We start from the raw sequence: 21,237 nt of genomic DNA, 5'->3' as shown, positions 1-21,237 counted from the left end.
CTCTCTTAATTTAAAATTTCCTTCTTCATGTGGGGTCCTACTCTCATTTTGTGCATATCTATCTTTAGTGTTAAGATTTTATCTCCATGTCCTATTTATTGGTACAAGTAGATAATCTAGACATATTTCTAGTTGTTTCCTTAATTTTTTTTTTTAAGAAGCTAGATTTTTCCTAATTAATACACACTTTTCTATAGTTAATTAAAGTACTTCTATATTTTTCAAGAGATTTATCTAAATAATTTGAAACTCGTTTAAATTTCAAATTACTAATAACAATTCAAAACTTCTTTGAAGTAATGGAATTTATGGATGAAAATCACAATATAAAATAGCTTTTTTATTTAATTCACATCTGCAACATATATGATATATCTGTATAAATGTTCTTATACACATGAAATTTTTATTGCGTTGACAACTAAAGTAATTTGTAACATTATTTCATAATAATAATGATCAGATGCTAGGTTCCATATTCGTATTAAGATTTCATCTTGTATCACTACTATTATTATGAATGAAATGCAATAAGTTTAATGATCGGATACTATACGAAAATGTGATGGTTGATTTCATTGTATGTAGGTATCTTACGGAAAACAAAAACTATAAGAAAATGCTTGCATCGTTTCTGCGGAGAGTGCATAGAGAAGTGCATGCGCTCTGGGTTTGTCCATAAACTTCAACCATCTTTACTTATCAATATTTCACATATTTTTAGTTTGAACTGTATTGATTTATTTAGCTTTTATATGCAGTAAAAATGAATGTCCTATTTGTCGCACACATTGTCCTACCCAACTCTCACTGAGAGATGATCCAAATTATGATGCATTGATTGCTTTGTTGCATCCAGATATTGACAAGTTTGAGAAAGAGGTAAGATATACATATTTATTTCATTTTACATAAACAAAATATTATAACTTCATGAAAAACTAATTAATAAGGTTATGTTCGACATAGGAATTGGCTTTGCTTAAAGAAGAGTTTCCCCATCTATCTATAGTGGAAAAATCAGTGGAAGTTGTTGATCGTGACGAAGAAGAAGATTTTTCTGAAGAAGATTTTGTTGCTCAAATAATTGTGCACGTTCTACCTTCTTTTCATTATATGACTGATGAAAATTATTTTGCTGAAGAACCATTAGTTGATGATGATAATGATGTCGCTGAAGAACTTGTTGTTGAAGAGGAAGACATGGATGATGATAGTAGCAACTCAACATAGTGGCTCAATCATATGAACCTTTAAGGAACACTTTATCCAACTTTCAAGAATAATTAATGAGACTTGGGTGCATGACACCCACTTGCTTTGTTTTATTTGATTTAAATTATGACAAACTCTTAAGTTTATTTTTGTTGTGAGTATTTTGATTATGTATGGAACATGGGATCCTCATTACTTATGTTTCCCAAACCAAGTCCCCTTTGTTTGGCATGTTTTTGTTGAAATAAAAGTGGATTGAATTCCATGCTTAAAGATGGATCCCAATAAAGCTTGTAAGGAAGGAAGACAAAATTAAACAATTTTTGCTTGTAAAACCTATACTAATGTTCAAGAAGTGAAGGTTGTAGACCAGGATTTAAAAGATTATGCATTGATATGGTGAGATTGAATCATAAAAAAAAAAAAAGGTATGGAGAGTCATCCATTGAAACTTGGGAGAAGATGAAAATAATGATGAGAAGACGTTTTTTCACATTCTTATCATCTTAGAGAACTCCACAAAAATAAAATTAAGAAATTAAAAGAAGGCAAATTCTACGGTACACCCAACATATTTGAGTGTACCGGTACACCAACCTTTTAATTTTATAGGTAAATGAATTCTTTTTTGAAGAAAAATATTATTTTTTATCATTTATAATTATAATGATTAAATCTTATTCATCAAAAGTGTAAACAAAATAATTTTTTTTAATTTTTATCGCTCATAATAGAGAACTTTGATTATTTTATACAATAATATGAAAAAATTACTATGATTCTTATAAACAATGAATGATGCATTTTTCTTCTGAAATCATATTTTCCAAAATATAAATGCCGACAAATAACTATTTATTTCATAAAATTGATCGTTAGTTTATAGATTTATGAAGCAAGAGTACCGGTACACCTCAATTTACGAGTGTACCGTAGAAGTTCCCTGAAAAGAAAGGGATAGGAAAGACGAATTAGATGAAAAAGAAATAAAAGAACGAGGAATTGAGACAAAAGTTGAAAAGAATGAACAATTAAGAGAAAAATAAAAGGAAAGTAAGAAAGAGAGAGGGTAAAAAGTCGGAGGAGGAGGAGGAGGAGAGGAGGAGGAGGAGGAGTGGTGGCTAGTAAATTTATTAAACATGCATATGGATAGTTATACGTAGATTTATTCTCATCTTCATAGAAACTTTTACTCCCACTATATACACACAAGGATAAACTTTAATAAATTAGAAATAGAACACATATTTGTATCATTTTATTTTAAATAATATACAAAAATAACTTAAAACAAACACACTTTTCTTCAAAAAAAACATATAATAAACACACTTCTTGCAATGATTTCAGTCGGTAACAACTTGTTCAATACCCAGTAGAAAAACTAAATTATGAATTAACAGCTTGTTTGTAAGATGTTATGAATTTGAACAAAAATAAATCCAACGAAAAATATAAAATTTAGCACTTGTTTAACTTTTATAATTCTTGTTATAAGATGTTATATTAATATATTTTTTTGTTTGAACCGATATATAACATAACTTTACAAAAATAGAGCTTCATTCCCAATCTTTATACTAATCTTATCGCCATTTTCACGCGAAAAAAAAGAACCTAAAAGAATGGCTTCGCCCGGGTTCGAACCGGAGACCTTCAGTGTGTTAGACTGACGTGATAACCAACTACACCACGAAACCTTATTGTTTGTTTCTCCACGTTTTCAAAAGACATCTATAGTGAAGTCTGACGTGAATGAATGTTTTTTTTTTTTTACAGTTTTGAAGGAATGTTATGATAAAACTTTACTGTATATGAATTTGTCTAAGCAATTATGGATTTTAGAAAAGAAGAATGTTACTCATTACGTTCCTATTTAAATGTTATCCAGCTTTTTATTTTGAAAGGAAATCTTATCCAGCTAGGTAAAGGTTATATGAATTAAAAATGATCATCATGTCGAAAAATTCTTAGATAGTCACAAATACAAATACAAATCCAAATCCAAATCATTTAGGCAGAGGCAACCATACACATTAACCAATATTTTTAAATATAATATCAATAAATTAATTTTTTTTAACTTTTTATTTATTTCCATATGTATGTGTGTTTAAACCAATTATATTTGTGGTTGTGAACATACAAGAATTTCTCCATCATATTATATGTATAATATAGTTCTTGCAGTCATCCAAAATCACAGTTGTGTAGTGAGTGAGAGTGTGAGCTGAACCAGGGTCGTCTTAACAAATTTGTAGGCCCAATTTTAGTCTCTTAAGGGATGTAAAAAAAAATAAATTTTAGGCGCCAAAAAAATAAATAAAGCACTATAAAAGAAAATTATTAAAAACAAAAAGACTCTAGAGAGACTTGAACCCATGATCTCACATTGAAACATACGCAGCTACGCGAACGCAACCACAACGCTATAACCAATATTAAACTCTTTTGCTTTAACTCTATATAATTAATAATTTAGTGCTTTACATACAAAATATAATATTTTGGGCCCCCGAAAATTTGAGGCCCAGTGAAATAGCCCAGCCTCGACAGGTTAGGGGCCGGCCCTGAGCTGAACCATACTCTATTTTAAAGGAAGAAATTCATTGCATTTAATTAGCTAAAATATGTCAAATATATGTAGGTACATGTAGCTGAATCATACTCTTATAGAGAGTAATTTTGGTGCTCGTTTTTTTTAGCTAAAAACGGAGTGTTAATTTTGGTGTGATTTTATGTGTTTCATAAAGCTCCAGTACTATACACAACTCTTCTACACAAGTAAACTTACTTGGTGACGGTCCCAAATCAAAATGACTTAGACACATGATAAAAAAAAACTAAATGATATATATTATTGAAATAATTAATTTATATGTATTTGTCTGTCTTTACACCCAGATCATGTACATTTGTGATTGTGCCTAAACAAATGTTGATAATCTTCTTCATCCAAACACAAACTTAAGATGTTGAGCTAAAATGTGATGTCAATTTTTTTTATGTGCTTGCACTTGACATAATGTGATATTCCTCACTTAGACTCTACTCATAATCCAACATCCATCATAACAAATTTTCCTGTAATCATTTGCCTATGTTGGAACTTGGAACATTTATTGTACTTTAGAATCAAATCAGCTGCTGTCACATGACCGGGTGGTTGAGTGAGGAGAGAAAAGCTGAAAATTAAAAATGAAGAGATTATGAAAAATAATCTCTTCCAACTGTAAAATAATCAAACATGACAACTACTGTGATTCATTTTCCTTAAAAAAAAAAAACTCTTTTCCTTTGGTTTTTGTTTTTAAATTTGGAACATCCGACTCTTTTAAATCTAAACTCAAATCAGTTGAGCTATCCAACCTCTTTAATTTCCTATACTTTAACTTTTTGTTTCTCTAAATAAAACACTTTAAAACGGTGAAAAATATATTTAAATGGTTTGAACATGTAGAGAAAAGATATGTAGTAAGAGCAGTAAATCAAATGAATGATAAATCATATTACCAAAGAAAGATGAAAACCTATGAAGCATGGACACTTAATCGGATTAGGCGTGCCTCGGTGTCGAACACGTGTCGTGTCCGACACAAACACCTATAATTACACTGAATTATGCGATTTTTAAAATTTAGTGTCCGTACTGTGTTCGGTGTCCGTGTCCGTATTTTTGGCATGTTAGACCGACCTATTTCCGTCCCTCCTTTTGCCAGTTGCCATGACATCATTTGCGTTTGTTGTTGTTATGATTTTGCTTTGTATAGTCAACTAAAGATAAAGACAGATTTTAGAATAAATTCTTCCTTACGTGGAACAATGAATGGAATTCCCGCTTTTGTCTCCTTCTCTGTCGCCACCAACCACACTTCCACCTCTCAATTATTCATTTCTTCCTCTCACCAACCTAAACTCAAACCCCACAATTCGCAAAAACTCTCTCCCTCTTTTCATCTTCCTTTCTCTCTTTCTTTGCTTTTCCTTCGTTGTGCATGATACCTACGTACCTTGTGTCTTACGTAACCACCGAAGGTTTTGCAAACATGAATGGAAAAGCTTCTGTTTCTAAAGAGCTTCATGCTAAACATACCAAGGTTGGTACCTTCTTTTTTTTCTTCAACCCTTTTTAATATTTTTGATTTTTTTATTATTTTCTATCTGGGTTTTTGGCTTGTTTAGTTTGGTTAATGTTTTTGGCTTTTGGGTTGTTATGGTTTTAGCTTCTAAATTCATGAAAATATGAAAACAAATTCTTTTATAGCTTTTAAATATTTATGGAGAATTTTTGGAAAAAAAAGTTGAGAATGTTGCTAGATTGAGATATGAATATGATTAGGAATGATAAAATTAGAGAGAAGGGGAGAATTAGGGTAGCATAGAACTATTGAAGAAAAGATGGTGGAAACTCGACTTTGGTGGTTTGATATGTGGAGAGAAGACTTATAGATTCTTTCGTTACATCGGTAGATTAGATGAAGGGTAATCAAATAGCTAGAGACATATGGAGAGATTAGGAAGGGAAGGGAGGACTTAATTTTCATTTTTATAATAAGGACATTATAAAATGTTTTTCTAAATCAATTATGTGTGATTGAGCTTTTATATGATCATTAAGCATGAATTTTTTTTTTTTTTTTTTTTAAATACCAGACATATATCAAAATACTAGATTTCATAATATGATCATTGAGCTATTGTTGACTGTTGCTTTAGGATATTATGATAATAATACGATTATTTAATTCGTGCAGTTGATCTGCCAATTTGGAAAAGTGCTTCATTGTTTTGTTTTGTTTTTAACTTTTTTGTGTGACTGTATGCAGATCTTAGAAGGACTTCTTAAGCTACCTGACAACAGGGAATGTGCAGACTGTTGGACTAAGTATACACTTTTCACAAGCCACTGTTTTATTTTAACTAAGAATATACTTTGATGTTTTCTTTTCATTAAGCTTAAACTATCACAATAGTTCATTCTTAGGTTCTTTTAACTAAGGTCTTCCGATTCACAATTTAAATCTCGAAATTATGAGGGAAAGCAATACATTTCCGTTTAATATTTCAACCATATTATATGTTTCATGGTTCATTGTAGCAGTGTAAAGTTTAGGATTTGATTTTGCAATTTATTTTTATAGAAAATTAATGTGATCTTTTCGCGGTTTATGAAATTTTAATATTTCAGGGCACCAAGATGGGCTAGTGTGAACTTAGGAATTTTCATTTGTATGCAATGTTCCGGGATTCATCGGAGTCTTGGAGTGCATATATCAAAGGTTTATATACATTTTTTTTTCCTTCTTTCTCAGTTTAGAAATTGATATTGGCTGAACCTTCTGATTTTGAATCTAGGTGAGGTCTACAACTTTGGATACATGGTTGCCAGATCAAGTTTCTTACATGCAATGTAAGAAACTATGCAATCTATTTCTTAATTACTTTATTTGTGAAATGTACTATTGAGCAAATTATGAGATACAATAAATTTATGTTTTCTTTCCTAAAGCGCTAAATGGTAGGCTTGATGGTTCTAAATTGTGGCCGTGGCCGTGGTTACAGTTATGCTGCGAAGCTTGGTATCGTGGGAAAATGTAATCAAATGCACCTGATGCAGATGCATTTGCGGTTGTGATTCCGTTGCAGAAACATCTAAAATCATCATGGCCGCAATTGCGGTTGCGGACCGAATTTAGAACTACGGGCCGGATAAAATTGCATTAGTAAATCCAAAAAGTGTTCAATCAATTCCATGTGTATAGCTAGAGCCTAGCGACATCACTTATAGGAAACTAATTGATGGTGAAACTAATTATTCGTCGAAGATATGATAACAGTTATAAAATATTGTTTGGCTCTTGCAAGTGAAATTTATAGTGTGTTTTATGCAGTTATGGGCAACGTGAAGTCAAATAAGCACTGGGAAGCTAAACTACCACCAAATTTTGACAGAAATGCATACGGAATCGAGAAGTTTATCCGTGCCAAGTAAACTATGAATGGATTCTTATACGTGAAAATATGGTTCTAAATTGTGGTTATGGTTATACTGTGAACCTTGATATCTCGGCAAAATGTAGCCGCAGAGACCTTTAGATAAAACCTTTATCTTGTGGCTGCAATTGCGGCTGTAGACTGCAATTTAGAACTATGCTTGAAACGTCGAGATGAATTTTCATCTACTTTTCCATTTTATACTATTGCTAATTTGCTTAAGTTCCTTCAGGTATGTCGAGAAAAAGTGGGCTTTACAAGGTGAGCTACAATCAGCTTCAAAGTCAGCTGATATGATGTTTGAGTTCAAAGATTTACCAGCTGATGGGGTCAAGAGTGGTATTAACAGAAACAGAAGATTGTCGCTTGAGGAAAGCATTCTAGTGAATCATATGGCACAAGTTCGGCCTCCAATAGCAAGATCTCATGAGGTATTCATGTTTTATACGATGTTCAATCTTTCATGGTCAGATCAGTGTGCTCAAATAGCAGATATAGCATAGCGAAATATTAACAAACCACTATAGTACATAGTGTTGACAAATAGTGACTATAGCACAGCAGAATTTAAGCAAACCGCTATTTTCTGCGATCCACAATTGACAACACTAGGTCAGATGCATGTTCGATGCATGATATTTAATAAACCAGTCACATGCACAATTGTTTGCTCATTCAAAGTTTTGGTTATCTTCCAATATTAACATCTCAAAAACGAATATACCAATTAAGGTTTATCTATTGAACTCAGGCTCCTGTAAATTTACAAGTGAAGATTAAACCACCAATAAAGAGGCCATCAGCATCGGTTGATTTTGATAAGCCCGTTGGAAATAGCAAAAGTGCCGTTGATCTTTTTAGCATGCTTTCCACTGATGCCGATAAAACGAATATCTCAACTACACCTCCTAGCTGGACAACGTTTGATTGTAAGATTACATTACTCGTATCACATCTTCTGAATCTTTCTTCTATTTTCTTTCGTTCATTTGGTTCATGTTATGCACTTGCACATTATTAAATCAACATTAATGTTTACAGGACAAGGCATGTGAGTTGTTTATAGATTTGTGGAGCTAGCGTTTTGGATAGATGTCACAAGATTACGGTTGCAGACTTTCTTGCGATGTTGTACGAACATCGAACTGCATTGATCTGGTGTGTACTTCTCATTGAAACTTAGTAATGCTAATGTGATGTTTTTCTCTATCTCCATATTTCGACGACCCTTGTATTTTTCAAAAAATTACTGATGTTGGTCAAATATGTTGAGACTCACATTGGATGATACTCCCTCCGTCCCAAATTGTATGACGTTTTAATATTGTATGGGGAAGAGAAATTATGAGTTGTTTTACAAAATTATCCTTAATAAATGGTATGAAAAAGATAAATGAAATAATTGAAAGAAGAGAGAGTAATTAATAGTTAAGGATATAGTAGGAAAAATAACATTAATATTTCATTAGTATTGTAAAGCGACATATAATTTGGGACAAATTTTTTTTTCAAAGCGACATATAATTTGGGACGGAGGGAGTACATGGTTAGAAAATGTATTTAAAGTGGTTGACATCTCTCTCGCCATACAAGCGGTTTTTTTAAATTTAAGATAGATCTAACCAAATTTTAAGATGATATTAAAGTCTATCTCGGGCCATTTGGCTCACAATCCAGATATGACCTGAAAATGTGTGCTTCCTATTGTTGGAAACATAACAACATATTTTTTTGGAAAGGAATTTGATAATGGTTGTGTTTTCACAGGTTTATGGACTAGTTTTTCAATCAAGGCAGACTTCAACAGCAGGATGTAAATTAGGCTCTTATCTGCACCCCCTTTGGAGTTGATATATCACATAGCTTGAGGTAGTCATTACAATGATTTGATTGTCACACTTATTTCTGCAATAGCCACTGATTCAGATAGAGAAAGGGATCAAGGAAATCATACATATTTTTTTATTTTATTTTCTTCTTTCACATTGTCACTTCCAAGAATTTGTGACTCAAGAGGTTGTACATGAAATATTTCCGGCTTAAGATTCATGTTCTTTATCTTGTGTGCCTTTTTTTTTACGCATTATTTTTTTGGTAGATAGACGAAATGACAAATAACCATTGAAACTCACACAAGTAGAGGGGCCGGGGTTTGAACCCTGATCATGGTGTCCGGCGTAGCAATTTTGGCATTTTTGCCAGTGGAATTTGGACGTGTGGACTTGCCAAACGGACCCCTTCCCAGACCCTGCGTATGCGGGAGCTTTATGCGCCGGGCTTCCCTTGATCTAAATAGATATAAATTTTCTCCATTGAACTTTGGTTGATATATTTTGGAAAAGAAAAACATTGATTATATGTTAAGAACATCTTAGTTACCTGCAAATATATATCTTGCACAACCGTTTGGTTTAATAATACATCATTTAGCATGTGTAATTGGTGCATTGGACCTAACTTCAATTTCAAGTATAGTACTATATACGAATTGCATACAGCAATTTTGACTAGATGAACTTTATATGATCAGGAAGCAAGACTTGTTAGAATTGGGATTAAAGTTACTTTGATTCATTCTATTGAGATAGAGAGAGAACAGAAAGAATGTGAAATGCTTCTAAGCTATTTTTCATTGATTGTTGAATTGTTATGATACAATAGGAAGTGAAGACTATTTATAAATTTCACAATCTGTAACTACCTCTAGAAGTTAGTTACAGGGACTCCAATATCCTATAGCTCTAGAAGGTGGTAGGGCCTTTGTCATGAGATCAGCAAGCTGAGACAGGCCAGGAACATGTTCAACAGAGACATGTTTGTGAAGAACTTTTTCTCTGACAAAAAATAGATCAAGTTCCATATGCTTAGTTCTGGAATGGAGCACATGATTATGAAGAGAGTAGGAATATTATAGGAAACTTTGAGCTCTGTGAAAAGAGATTGAAGTCATAGAAGTTCTGTTGTAGCCAATGCCATGCTTCTATACTCTGCTTCTGTGCTACTTCTTGACATTACAGGCTGCTTCTTAGCCCACCAAGACACCAAATTAGGACCAAGGTAAACGAATGCACATGAGGTCGACCTACGATCTATAGAGTCAGAAACCTAATCAGCATCAGAATATGATTTAACCACATAACCTAGCATGTAAAGAACAGTTGATGCCTTGGAGTAGATGAAAAGTGAAGGATTGCATCACATCTACTTGCTGAGAAACCAAGTTTAATCAGTGTAAAGTTAGTTTTTCAAACCAAGCAGGGCTTGCTTAAGGCCATAAATAGCTTTGTTTAGCTTACGCACCAAGGACTTGTCAAATGAAACGAAGCATGGAGGTTGAACCATATAGACCTCTTCTTCGAGAAGTCCATTCAAAAACGCGTTGTTAATATCTAGTTGAAGAAGGGGCCAGGATTGAGTAAGTGCCAAAGCGAGTATGGTTCTGACAGTGACAGATTTAATGACAGGAGGGGGAAGTTTCCGAGTAGTCAGTTCCAACTGTTGGTGGAAGCCTTTGGCAACCAGTCTTGCCTTGAACTTGTTTACTGTTCCATCAGGGTTTTCTGTATTCTAAAAGACCCACTTACATCCAATAGGTTACCTGTGAGGGGGGAGAGGTACTAAGGACCAGGTGCCATTATTAACGAGAGCATCAAATTCTGATTTCGTAGCTGTTAACCATGCAGGATCAGACATAGCCTGTTTGATAGTCTTTGGTTGCTAAGATTGGAGTAGGATGGAGCCTAGGAAAAACACATTAACAATTACAACGTATTACGACCATATAAAAGCACAAGATAGGAAAAACCAGACGAAGTTATAGAGGAATCCAAAATCTCTCCCTCAGCATCTTCTACACGCCGTTTTCAATTTTTTTAATCAAAACATAGAGACCACAATAACATAAAGTACAACTACCAGATCAATAGTAAGAAAGTTATCGCTTATCAGAAAAGGTAAAGCATATGCACACTTCTTAAACAGGAGAGGACTATTTTGAAGTTTCGATAGCCATATTTCTCTAACATATATCTATGGCTTTATAACTTCAGATGGAATGCTTTCTTTATAAATGACCAAACACCCTGCAAATATATTTCACTTTAAAGTTACACTGAACTAACTCATCTAGTGTCGGTAAGTAAAAGCTATATATCTACAGCTTCCATGGTGGTCACAAATCGCCACCAACAGACCCAATTGAAACACTCTATCTTACTGCTAACAAGCCGCTATTCGACTAAACAACACAAGCACATGTTACAAAATGATACAGTTGTAACAGAACAATGATGAGAAATTGAAGTCAAAAGTACCTTAATTTGTCACGAAGTACATATATCTGGTCTGTTTTCTCGCATTCTTCAAAATCCTACATCTAAGAACAAAAAGCTACACTCCAGCCACATCACCCTTCCAATTCCGAAACAGAATGACCAACATGACTGCAATATACCAGCTCAAACACCGCCCTTTTTCGACAAAAACTAATGGCCTTTCAAAACACCATAACTTCACAATATGTAAAATAAGGCTACTTGTCTGGCACATGGAAATTTTTATTATCATATTTTGTCCAAGCTACCGTTGGCTTGAACGAAGTTTGAGTTTTTGTCATTTTCAGCCAAGCCATTTGTTAGTAACATGAATTACTAAAATCTAATTAGTTACACAAATTAGCACAGAAATTCAGCTACAAGGTTGTATAACGTTGAAATTTTTTGCTGAAAATACAGTCCATATTGCAGTGATATAGTTATGCCATGAACAAGCACAAAATGAAGCCTTTCTGGTTGCATGAATTCCAAAAATCAGAATGGATTTTAGAATAAACTACTGGTCATGAGCAAATTTATTGAAACTGATATGAATCTTAACAATAAAGGGGAGATGAAGTAGATTAGTTGATTTGAACTAACCCTTCATGCATGAATCAGACCAGTTTATTACCTAGATTTGGAATACCAAAGAAAAAAATAAACAAGAACATGGTGGCATGAATATTGCCGGCAGAATGTAGTGAAAGTTCAAATAGAGGGCATCCCGGCAAAGCTAAACGATCATTCTTTGCATTGATATAGAAACAAAATTAGGTTGCAAATAAAAACAGCGTAAACATTCAAGATAAAGTTGATTTCTTTCAGAAGGCAAAATACATCAATAAGTTCAATACAAACACAATGTGTCCAAGTAAAGAACAAGGATACAAAGATTACAAGAAACTTGATACAGAAAGTATCCCACACAGAGAACCAGCAACTCCAACCCCTGACTACAGAATACTATCACTACTAATCACTAGAAACAAGATCCTACGACAGTAAACGCATACTGCTGAATGCATAGGACTGCAATATGGTATGCATAAAAATCAGATCCTATAACATTCCCACCGGCATAAAGTTCCTGCAAAGCAGCACCAACTGAAGACACAGATCAAAGTGCCCACAATGCATCCAGACTAGTAACCACAATCATATATCTCTTTCAGAATGTCTTCCTTGTAAACTATTATCGAACAATTAGGATTGTTTGCTTTATAACCAACCTCCTCAATCATTTGGGTACTCAAATCAAGCCAAACTAGTTCTTCATCTTTTCTGATGAAGAATATTTCTCCTTTCGTCCCCACTCCGATAGGACGCTTAACGCAAGACAACGGTCCAACAATGAAGAGTTTGGTCCATGATTCCTTCACACCGAAATCCCCCAAAATTGATATGTGAAAATTAGTCGTCTCTTTATGATATGAGACCAATGCAATGGACCCATTTAATACCGCCAAGTTTAACCACAATGCTAAATCATCAGACCAATCCTCTACTTCTGACGGTAAGGGTGTTGTGAAGAACCCCTCATTGCTAAAGTAAAATGATACCAAACATGATTCCTCATTGCTATCTTCTTCAGACAACCAATGACACACTCCATCCATGTAGACTTGGGTGCCGTCAATACAGTCCAAAGAATACGGCATGTCAACATAAAGTTCTCTCCACATGTTACTTCTTAGGCTATATATCTCCCATAAGGGCTCCAAATATTCCAGTGTGAACCATACATAACGAATGACCTTATAGTCTTTTGTAACACGGTCATAACCAAATCCATGAAGATTATAAAAAATACCATCAAAATCCATATCCTCATCATGATCTAAGATAGACTCAACTAGACTGATAGCCAAACTGGGAGGAGAGAGAATGGTTGTTTGGGTAGTTGGGTTCCACAATCCAATATTTCCTTGATTATCATTAGAAAAATCATAGAGACAAAGTGTGCCGTTAATACTACCAAAACCAAAAATACGGAAATGCTCTTGAGATGAATTAAACCAATCTAATTTGAACTTATTCTTAAACCTCTCACCATAAAGATAATATAAAACTTTTTTATCATCTTCAAAAACACTTAGGAGGGGAGATGCTTCGTTGTAATAAGAACAAGAACGACGAGGGTTAGTTATGAAATCATTGCGAAACATGTTCATGAAATGAGTATTTTCAAACAAGAGAGACCATGATTTGCGAACAGATTCGAATCGTTTCAACGATTGCAAAGGAAGTTTTGATAGAATAGAGAAGTGAATATCATCAGGTATATGTGTACTAACCATTTCATTCTTCGTTGAAGCCAATGTTGTAGTCTTCTCCATCTTCTTGATGAATAAGAGGTTTTTTTCTTTCTTTCTTACAAGCTCAAGATAAGAGGTTAATAGGAGTGTAATGGTACTGATTCTGGTCCTGGTGTTTGATGCTGATCGTTGGATGGGAGGTTATCTACGGCTGTGGGTTCCTCTTTCCTGGATCCGTGCGCTTTTAAACCCACCAATAGAAAAAACAAAAATTTCAGTTTATAGTTTTTATTCCATCTTTACCCTTGATTCTTACAAGGCTTTGTTTTTCACCCTCCAAATTTGCAAAAGTAGTGATTTTGGTTTCCTTTTAAAAAAAAAATAGCAAAAGTCCTCCCTCATGTTTAGCCCATTTTACAAAACATCAATTTTGACCTGGTAAATTCTATGTGTCACGTCATGTGTGTTTTTTAGGAAACCTCATTTGATAGTTGTTAAGAGAATCCTTATATACATTAAAGGAACTGTGGAATATGGTTTTCTATTTCCTAATGAAAGCATAAGTGAGGTGAATGAGCTCATTGGATACTCATATAGTAACTGGAGTGGAAACTTGACTGATAAAATAAGCATTTCATATTATGTCTTCAAGTTCAATGATGTTGTTATATCTTGGTGCACCAAGAAGCAACATGTACTTACTGCACTCTCATCTTGTGAAGCTGAGTATATTGCAGGAATATTTGCTACATGTCAAGCTTTGTGGTTGGATTCAGTGATGAATGAACTCAAGTGTGAAGTTGTGACATCTCTAATACTGAGAATCAATAACAATTTTGTCATATGCTTTGGCAAGAATACAACCTCTCATGATATAATGGAATGGTTGAGCTGCAGTTTTGTCCTACAGAACTGCAACTTGCATATGGTTTTACTAAAGCTTTGAAACTTGACAAATTTAAGTTTTTTAGGAAGAAACTTGGTGTTTTCAGTATTCAACAGTTATGAATTAAGATGGAGTATTAAGATTTAATCCATAACTGCCATTTAGCAAGTTAGTTAGAAAATTTGTTAGTTAGTGAGATAGCTTGTGCTACAAGCAAGCATCATATTTGCCTATAAAAGGCTTTGTAATGTGTACATTCACTTCTTAATGAGATTCACATTGCAAGCATGCTCTTTCTATTATATTCTATCTCAGTTTTACAGTTTGTTTGCTATTTTATCATCTTGCTTAAAGCAACTTATCTGAATAAGCACTTTTACTGCGCAAATAGATCATAATTTGATCTAACATAATAATGACCTGACAAAGCATAAAAAACAATTACTTGAATTTTTTTTTTTTGGTAATGATTACGAAAAGAAATTAAACAAAGAAATAGAGAAAATTTTGGTAATTGAAAAGAAAAACATCAAAAACAATTACCTAACAAAGACAAGAGATGCAGCGGCATTCAAGAAAGAATGACGTGAACGTATTTTGCAAAGAACTGAGTATCAAAGCCGAAAAAATCTAATATCCCAAAGATAAAAATGTATTTTTATTACACAATCTGTTAAGATAAAAATTTGTCCCCAACGGTGGACAAAAATGCAGATTGTTGTCATATCCTTAATTAGTTATTGTGTGTTGTTCTTTCTCGTTTTTACAAAGGCTAAATTGCATTTTTGGTTCCTTGACTATTTATGTAGTATCGCTGTGGTCCCTTAACTAAAATTCGATTTATTTTGGCCCCTTAACTTCCATCCATTACACATTTTGGTCCATTCTGTTAATTTTAATTCAAAAACATTAGGTTTTCTTCATATTTTTCTCCTCTTTTTCATCTTCATATCATCTCCATCAACCTTCAACAACAAGAATCATAGAAAAATTCCAGAAGAAAATGAAGAAAACCTAACGTTTTTGAATTAAAACTAACGGAAAGGACCAAAATGTGTAGCGGAGAGAAGTTAAGGGACCGAAATAATTCGAATTTTAATTAAGGGACCAAAGCGATACTACGTAAATAGTTAAGGGACCAAAAATTCAATTTAGTCTTTTATAAATCAAACGCACTACAACTATTTTTGTCTTGTACAATCGCTCATTTTTTTTTTTAATAAATAGTGATTTTAATTTTTAATTTTCCATTGTAGGACATTAAAACCTATTTTTATTACGTCGAGAAGTCCTAGTTCAATTGACAAATGATTAAAACCTATTTTTATTACGTCGAGAAGTCCTAGTTCAACGGACAAATGCTGAAGTTGTAAGGCCGGACGTCATGACCCGAATTCGAACCTGGGACCTCACAGTTGTGTGTGAGTTTATTTTTAGTGAATTACCACTTCATCTAAGACAAAAAAAAAAAAAAAACTTTTTTTGTTACATAATTCCGTTAAAAACGATTTTGAAAATTATCAGCGCGCGCATGAACCTCACTATAACTGCGCCACAGACAAGTTTACTCTCCGTAACAGAAAACGAAACCAAAATTCTCATCACTCTGTATAAAGGCGCGAAAACCCTTCTCTCTCATTCTCCGATCACTCTCACCACGGTAACTAACTTCTCTCTCATTCTCCGATCACTCTCACCACCGTAACTAACTTCTCTCTCATTCTCCGATCACTCTCACCACCGTAACTAACTTCTCTCTCCACCGTAACCTCTCTTTATCTCTTTATCTCTCTCTCTCTCTCTCTCTCTCTCTCTCTCTCTCTCTCTCTCTCTTCTTCTTCTTCTTCATTGCTCTGAGATTTCACTTTCTGAATTTGCAGGTACATAACCACATTCTCTGTTCTGAATTCATAACAAACTCTTCAACCGCGCAAAGATCATATAGGTTCGCTTCAACTTCTTGATTACATTCTTCAAATTCCGATTCTGGTTTCATTTTATTCAAATTCACCTTCACATTTCTATATAATTTGCATTTGCACGCTACAATTTTCACTGAAACTAATTCTTCAATTGCATTTGATACTGTTACGGTGTTGTATTCATTCGATTAGATGAAGAATTTGAATCGAAGCTATAGTTAACTCTGTGTTTTTGATTTTTTGGTTTGATTTGTAGGAAAATGAGGCCAGTCTGGGCAGTGAAAGCTATGTTCGTGGTCGTCTTGGCTTCGATTCTCTTCCGTTGCGTTTGTGGTGGTAACCACACCGTTGGTGGTGCTTCCGCCTGGGATCTTGAATCCAATATGCAGGATTGGGCTTCCACTGAGAGCTTCAACGTCGGCGACGATCTCGGTACGTTTCTTCATGTCTTGAATTGATTTCAACAGAATCATTTTCGTGAAAATACAAAAAACGGTTACGATCTTATATTATTAATCTTTGAATTTTCTGAAACTTTGTATATATTTTGGTAAAGAATTTCTGAAATTTTGTTAAATCTAGCAAGTGCTTACAAACTAGGTAATGATTAGAGTATTAATTAGGTTAAGGTACTTTAGGTTCGTTTCCTAATTAGTTGAATTTATATGAAACTTTATTAACTAATGATAGAGTATTATTATTGATAAGGTTAAGGTGTTTTAGGTTTATTTCCTAATTAGTTGAATTTTTATTTTGATAATATGATAATTCATTCATAACAATCATGCTTTGTGTTTAGTTTCATTTTCCTTCTGTGTATATTTCGTGATTGAATTTGAATCCTATGCATTATGCGACACTGAGTATGGTGTAGTAGCTCTACAAACAGCACTATTAACTGCATGTTTGTTTGGTGTCGCCGTGGCTTTGTCGAAATCACAATGAGTTAGCCTGATTTTGCAAATGCTACAAAGTGATTTCGACAAACTCATCTTGATACAAACATACAGTAGGTTAGAGATCAATTTTTTTTGTCTAATTTGGACGGATTCCTTGCAATATGGAGATTACATATTCGTGCATTCAAGACATTAGTGACCGTCAAAATTTCAATCGAACTGTTCAAATGAATGAAAATTCAATTTTCATTGTATAATTCCAAATACAGAATTTGAATTTGGGCTGTTCAATATAAACCATAAGGTCACTGGTTTTCAAATGTGTGAATGTGGGACTCGTGAATCCAAGGAAGTTGGTCCATCTATTATCTCTTATGCATTACATGATAGTTTTCGTTCTCAGAGTCTAGGTTACAAAAATAACGAAATGAGAAATATATTGATATAAAACATGATGTGATAATGGTGGGAAAAACAGAGAAAAAACTCAAAATAAGAGGTGGGAACAATGTAAAGTGTATTTTTCGAGACTTGAAATTAAAATTTGTAATAACGAACGGTTCATTGGATATGTGATGATTGGCAGTGTTTACTTACACACCGTTATACGACGTGATCGAGGTAAACCAACAAGGCTACAACACATGTACAATAGCAAATGCCATTTCCACACACAACACTGGAGAAACAGTGATCCACCTCACTGAATCAGGAACACGCTACTTCGTTTGTGGCAGAATGGGTCATTGTCAACAAGGCCTCAAACTTGAAGTCAAAGTTCAAGCTCAGTCCAACAACACTGGAACTTCTCCTCCACCTAGTTCTGCACCACGCCCTCATTCTCCTCCTAGTCCACCGAATGGTGATTCTCCTCCTAGTCCACCACACAGTGATTCTCCTCCTAGTCCTCCAGATGCACATGCTAAAGCGCCTTGTGATTGTTCTTGTGCAGATGAGGGTCGTTTGGGTGTTCCATTGATTACACTCGTAATCATCTTAGCTTTCGCTTGGTCTTCTTTTTTTGTTCACCTTTCAGCTATCAACTAGCTAGCTCACACTAGACAGTTTATTTCACTGATGTGGGTGTTTGGTCATTCATAATGACATATTGTTTAGTACATATAGATTGTGATTTGGTTTAGTGACTTTAGTCAATTGTTCCAAAGTGAGTGATGATCTTGTGTTGCTAATGTGAGAATCTTTGCTACTGTGAATTTGTTTGTTAGCAAATGAACTTGTTTAGTTCAAAGTAAACTCTGTATACTCAATTTGAGAATTTGATTGTAGACTCTTTGCTCCTTTTTTGTTCAATTAGATTTCTCATGTTATGAGTTCATTACTTTTCTGGAGGTACATTTTAAAGAAGTGTTTATTTGAGCTATCCATTCTTATTAAATAATTGAATCAAATTACAATTGGTGTTATAATTTTAATTAGCCAAAAATTCCATGCTAGTCTGAGTGGCATGTACTTGAAATGGTTTCATCAAAGCATTTGGATAATGTGATTACTGATACATATCTCTTTCAGCTTTAGTGGTCGTGTGTTTGAACAATCTGGTCTAAAATTTCAACAATGTTAAAACTCATAAGGAGTATTTTGCAGTCAATTGTCATTCTACTCAATTTAGAGATTAGTGTTTGCTGCTGTGCTAGAGAATATCCAATTTTTGAAGAAAAAATTGTTTCACCTAATGAAATGAAATTCTCCAAATCATTTTTAATGGGTAAACATGTAACATATAGGTTGGTTTAATTGATAAATAGTTGATTCATGGTCCTTAAAGGGAGTAGATTCAACTCCCATCCCCTTCGTCAGGACTCTAAATCTTGATTCATGCCATTGCTAGTTTGCTTCAACTTGTTCCTATTCTATAGCTTCAGGTCCACACAACATACTTGTGCCATAACAACGTGTCCAAGCATTTTGTGAGTTGTTTCCATTAGTGTTTAATAAGAAAAGAGACATGTCATTTATAATGGCAAACATGATTGAGTCTTATTCTTAGGTCATCTACCTAGCACATTCTTCTTAATGAATATTTAGACATTATTATCACCATAAACAACAGGTATGTAGACAACTGGTGTCAATTAAAGCTCCAACTTGCTTCTTGACCCCCTGACCCTTGTCTTTGGATTCATTATTTATTTTTTATGTCGGGGCCACTAGGAATCAGAGTTACATTTGTTTGCTTTATGTGACAACTTCTCATTCTTAGTTTGATATGAGATGTATAGTATGGGTATTTGGAGGTGCCTATGGTTATGCTAGTAATCTTTTTTTTTCTCATTTTACTCCTCATTGGGAAAGTGGCTCTATGGGAAGTGAGGAATGAGTGTATCTTTTCTAATTTGGTGCTTCATGGAAGACATAGGCACATGGTGATTTTCTTAGTAGCAGAGACAAAAGTAGCAATATTAGGTTAAAATAGAAATGGTAGGCCAATATTCAAAATAGAAGTCCAGAACTAAACTTTTCAAATTGAAATTAAAGGCATTTTGCAGGCAAGATATGGAGGAGGGTCCATGTATGTGGCTTCTTATAAATGAAAATCTTTAACAAGCTGGTTCCACAAAAGTTCCAGCCCAGCCAACATATTTTTTTAGTGAAGTTTTTTTAAAAATCTAATTATGATATATATATTTTTTTTATATTTAAAAGTGTATTTTCAGGCATTTTGGGGAGGCTTTTTTAATGGCTGACCAACTTTTTAATTGAGACTAATAAAAAAAATCAAGTGCTTATAAAATAAATGTGACTTTTGTTCAAACAAGATTGAATTGAGAAACAGCACAGGTTGGTTGTCACTAAGCCAGTTTATAATACAATTTTATAAATAATATTTTCAATTTTTTTGATACGAAATAATTTTGAACTTAATTTGTATGCACTAATCATGAAAAATACTTTTCCATATGTGTTTCAAATAAAATTTTACCATTTATGATGTAACATTTTTTACACTGTTTGTACACATACAAATCAAATTAAATTCTAACTTTTGCAACAATTTTGCACACTGTAAGTTTATAGCTTTACACACATTTAAAGGGGTATTAGATTTATTTGATGGTTAGAGTGAGAGTTAAGTTCCTTAAAATAAAATAAAAAAGAGTGAGAGTTAAGAAGTGAATGATAAGAAGTACAACATTTCAATTTCCACTCTCAATGAAATTACTACTAATATTAACATTTTCTGTTTCTAAAAAGAACATTCTTAGGTAAATCTAAGGTGAAGTGTTTTGGACCGTCAGCAAGGTCCTACTTCTTTATGTGGTAATGGACCACTCAAAGTTTGTTTATGACATAAGGAGAAACATACATGGGGCTCTTCTGTTTCAATTTCCAGTGGCATGTAAAAGGGAAAAATCACTTTCCGACCTTATAGGTTATCATAATTAAAAGGAAGGCTTGAAGATACAGCAACTCCTACTCCTAGCTACATACATATCAATAATGATATGATAGATAAAATCCATATGTGTGCGTGTTTACTAAGTTTATTACACACTAACATTAATTTTGATCCCTAAACTAATTCCACCTTTGGTGATATTGACAATATAACCAATGTAATTAAGCCAACATCAATTCAACTATTCAAGGTCGCATGCAATGCAACCATGCACAGTTGAATGGACAATTTACTATTAGCCTTGCTTTCAATTCATCCTTGTTTGTTCACTTTATCCATTCACTAAAAGAAAATGAAAGGCTTAGAAAGACTTTTATTACACATGACCGAGT

General features: G+C 33.7%; 3 protein-coding genes and 1 non-coding gene across 4 annotated transcripts in view; 3 read left to right on the top strand and 1 right to left on the bottom strand.

Annotated features, from left to right (window-relative positions):
* LOC11436979 (putative E3 ubiquitin-protein ligase RING1a) overlaps window positions 1–1,233 on the top strand; it is a 5,368-nt gene extending 4,135 nt beyond the window's left edge. Inside the window, exons 4-6 of the mRNA XM_024785586.2 lie at window positions 589–670; window positions 762–882; window positions 970–1,233. Coding sequence (XP_024641354.2) covers window positions 589–670; window positions 762–882; window positions 970–1,233 — 467 coding nt within the window. The remainder of the gene's footprint in view (window positions 1–588; window positions 671–761; window positions 883–969) is intronic.
* A 1,608-nt stretch (window positions 1,234–2,841) lies between these two features.
* TRNAV-AAC (transfer RNA valine (anticodon AAC)) lies at window positions 2,842–2,915 on the bottom strand. The gene has a single exon. It is a non-coding gene; the product is annotated as a tRNA-Val (tRNA).
* Window positions 2,916–5,047: 2,132 nt separating this feature from the next.
* Window positions 5,048–9,267, top strand: LOC11411648 (probable ADP-ribosylation factor GTPase-activating protein AGD15). Its single transcript, XM_003620252.4, has 9 exons — window positions 5,048–5,312; window positions 6,042–6,100; window positions 6,404–6,494; window positions 6,571–6,625; window positions 7,107–7,203; window positions 7,442–7,640; window positions 7,961–8,138; window positions 8,251–8,367; window positions 8,977–9,267. Coding segments are annotated over exons 1-8 (783 nt in total). The 5' UTR covers window positions 5,048–5,210; the 3' UTR covers window positions 8,253–8,367; window positions 8,977–9,267.
* Window positions 9,268–16,848: 7,581 nt separating this feature from the next.
* LOC11415081 (blue copper protein) lies at window positions 16,849–18,616 on the top strand. The gene is made up of 2 exons (XM_003620249.3): window positions 16,849–17,020; window positions 18,074–18,616. Exons 1-2 carry the CDS (start codon window positions 16,849–16,851, stop codon window positions 18,532–18,534), a joined length of 633 nt encoding a protein of 210 aa, XP_003620297.1. The 3' UTR covers window positions 18,535–18,616.
* The last annotated feature ends 2,621 nt before the right edge of the window (window positions 18,617–21,237 follow it).

Source organism: Medicago truncatula, chromosome 6, assembly GCF_003473485.1.
Source record: "Medicago truncatula cultivar Jemalong A17 chromosome 6, MtrunA17r5.0-ANR, whole genome shotgun sequence".
NCBI lineage: Eukaryota > Viridiplantae > Streptophyta > Magnoliopsida > Fabales > Fabaceae > Medicago > Medicago truncatula.
The sequence above is the reverse complement of the archived record's forward strand: the minus strand, read 5'-3'. Positions and strand labels throughout refer to the sequence as shown.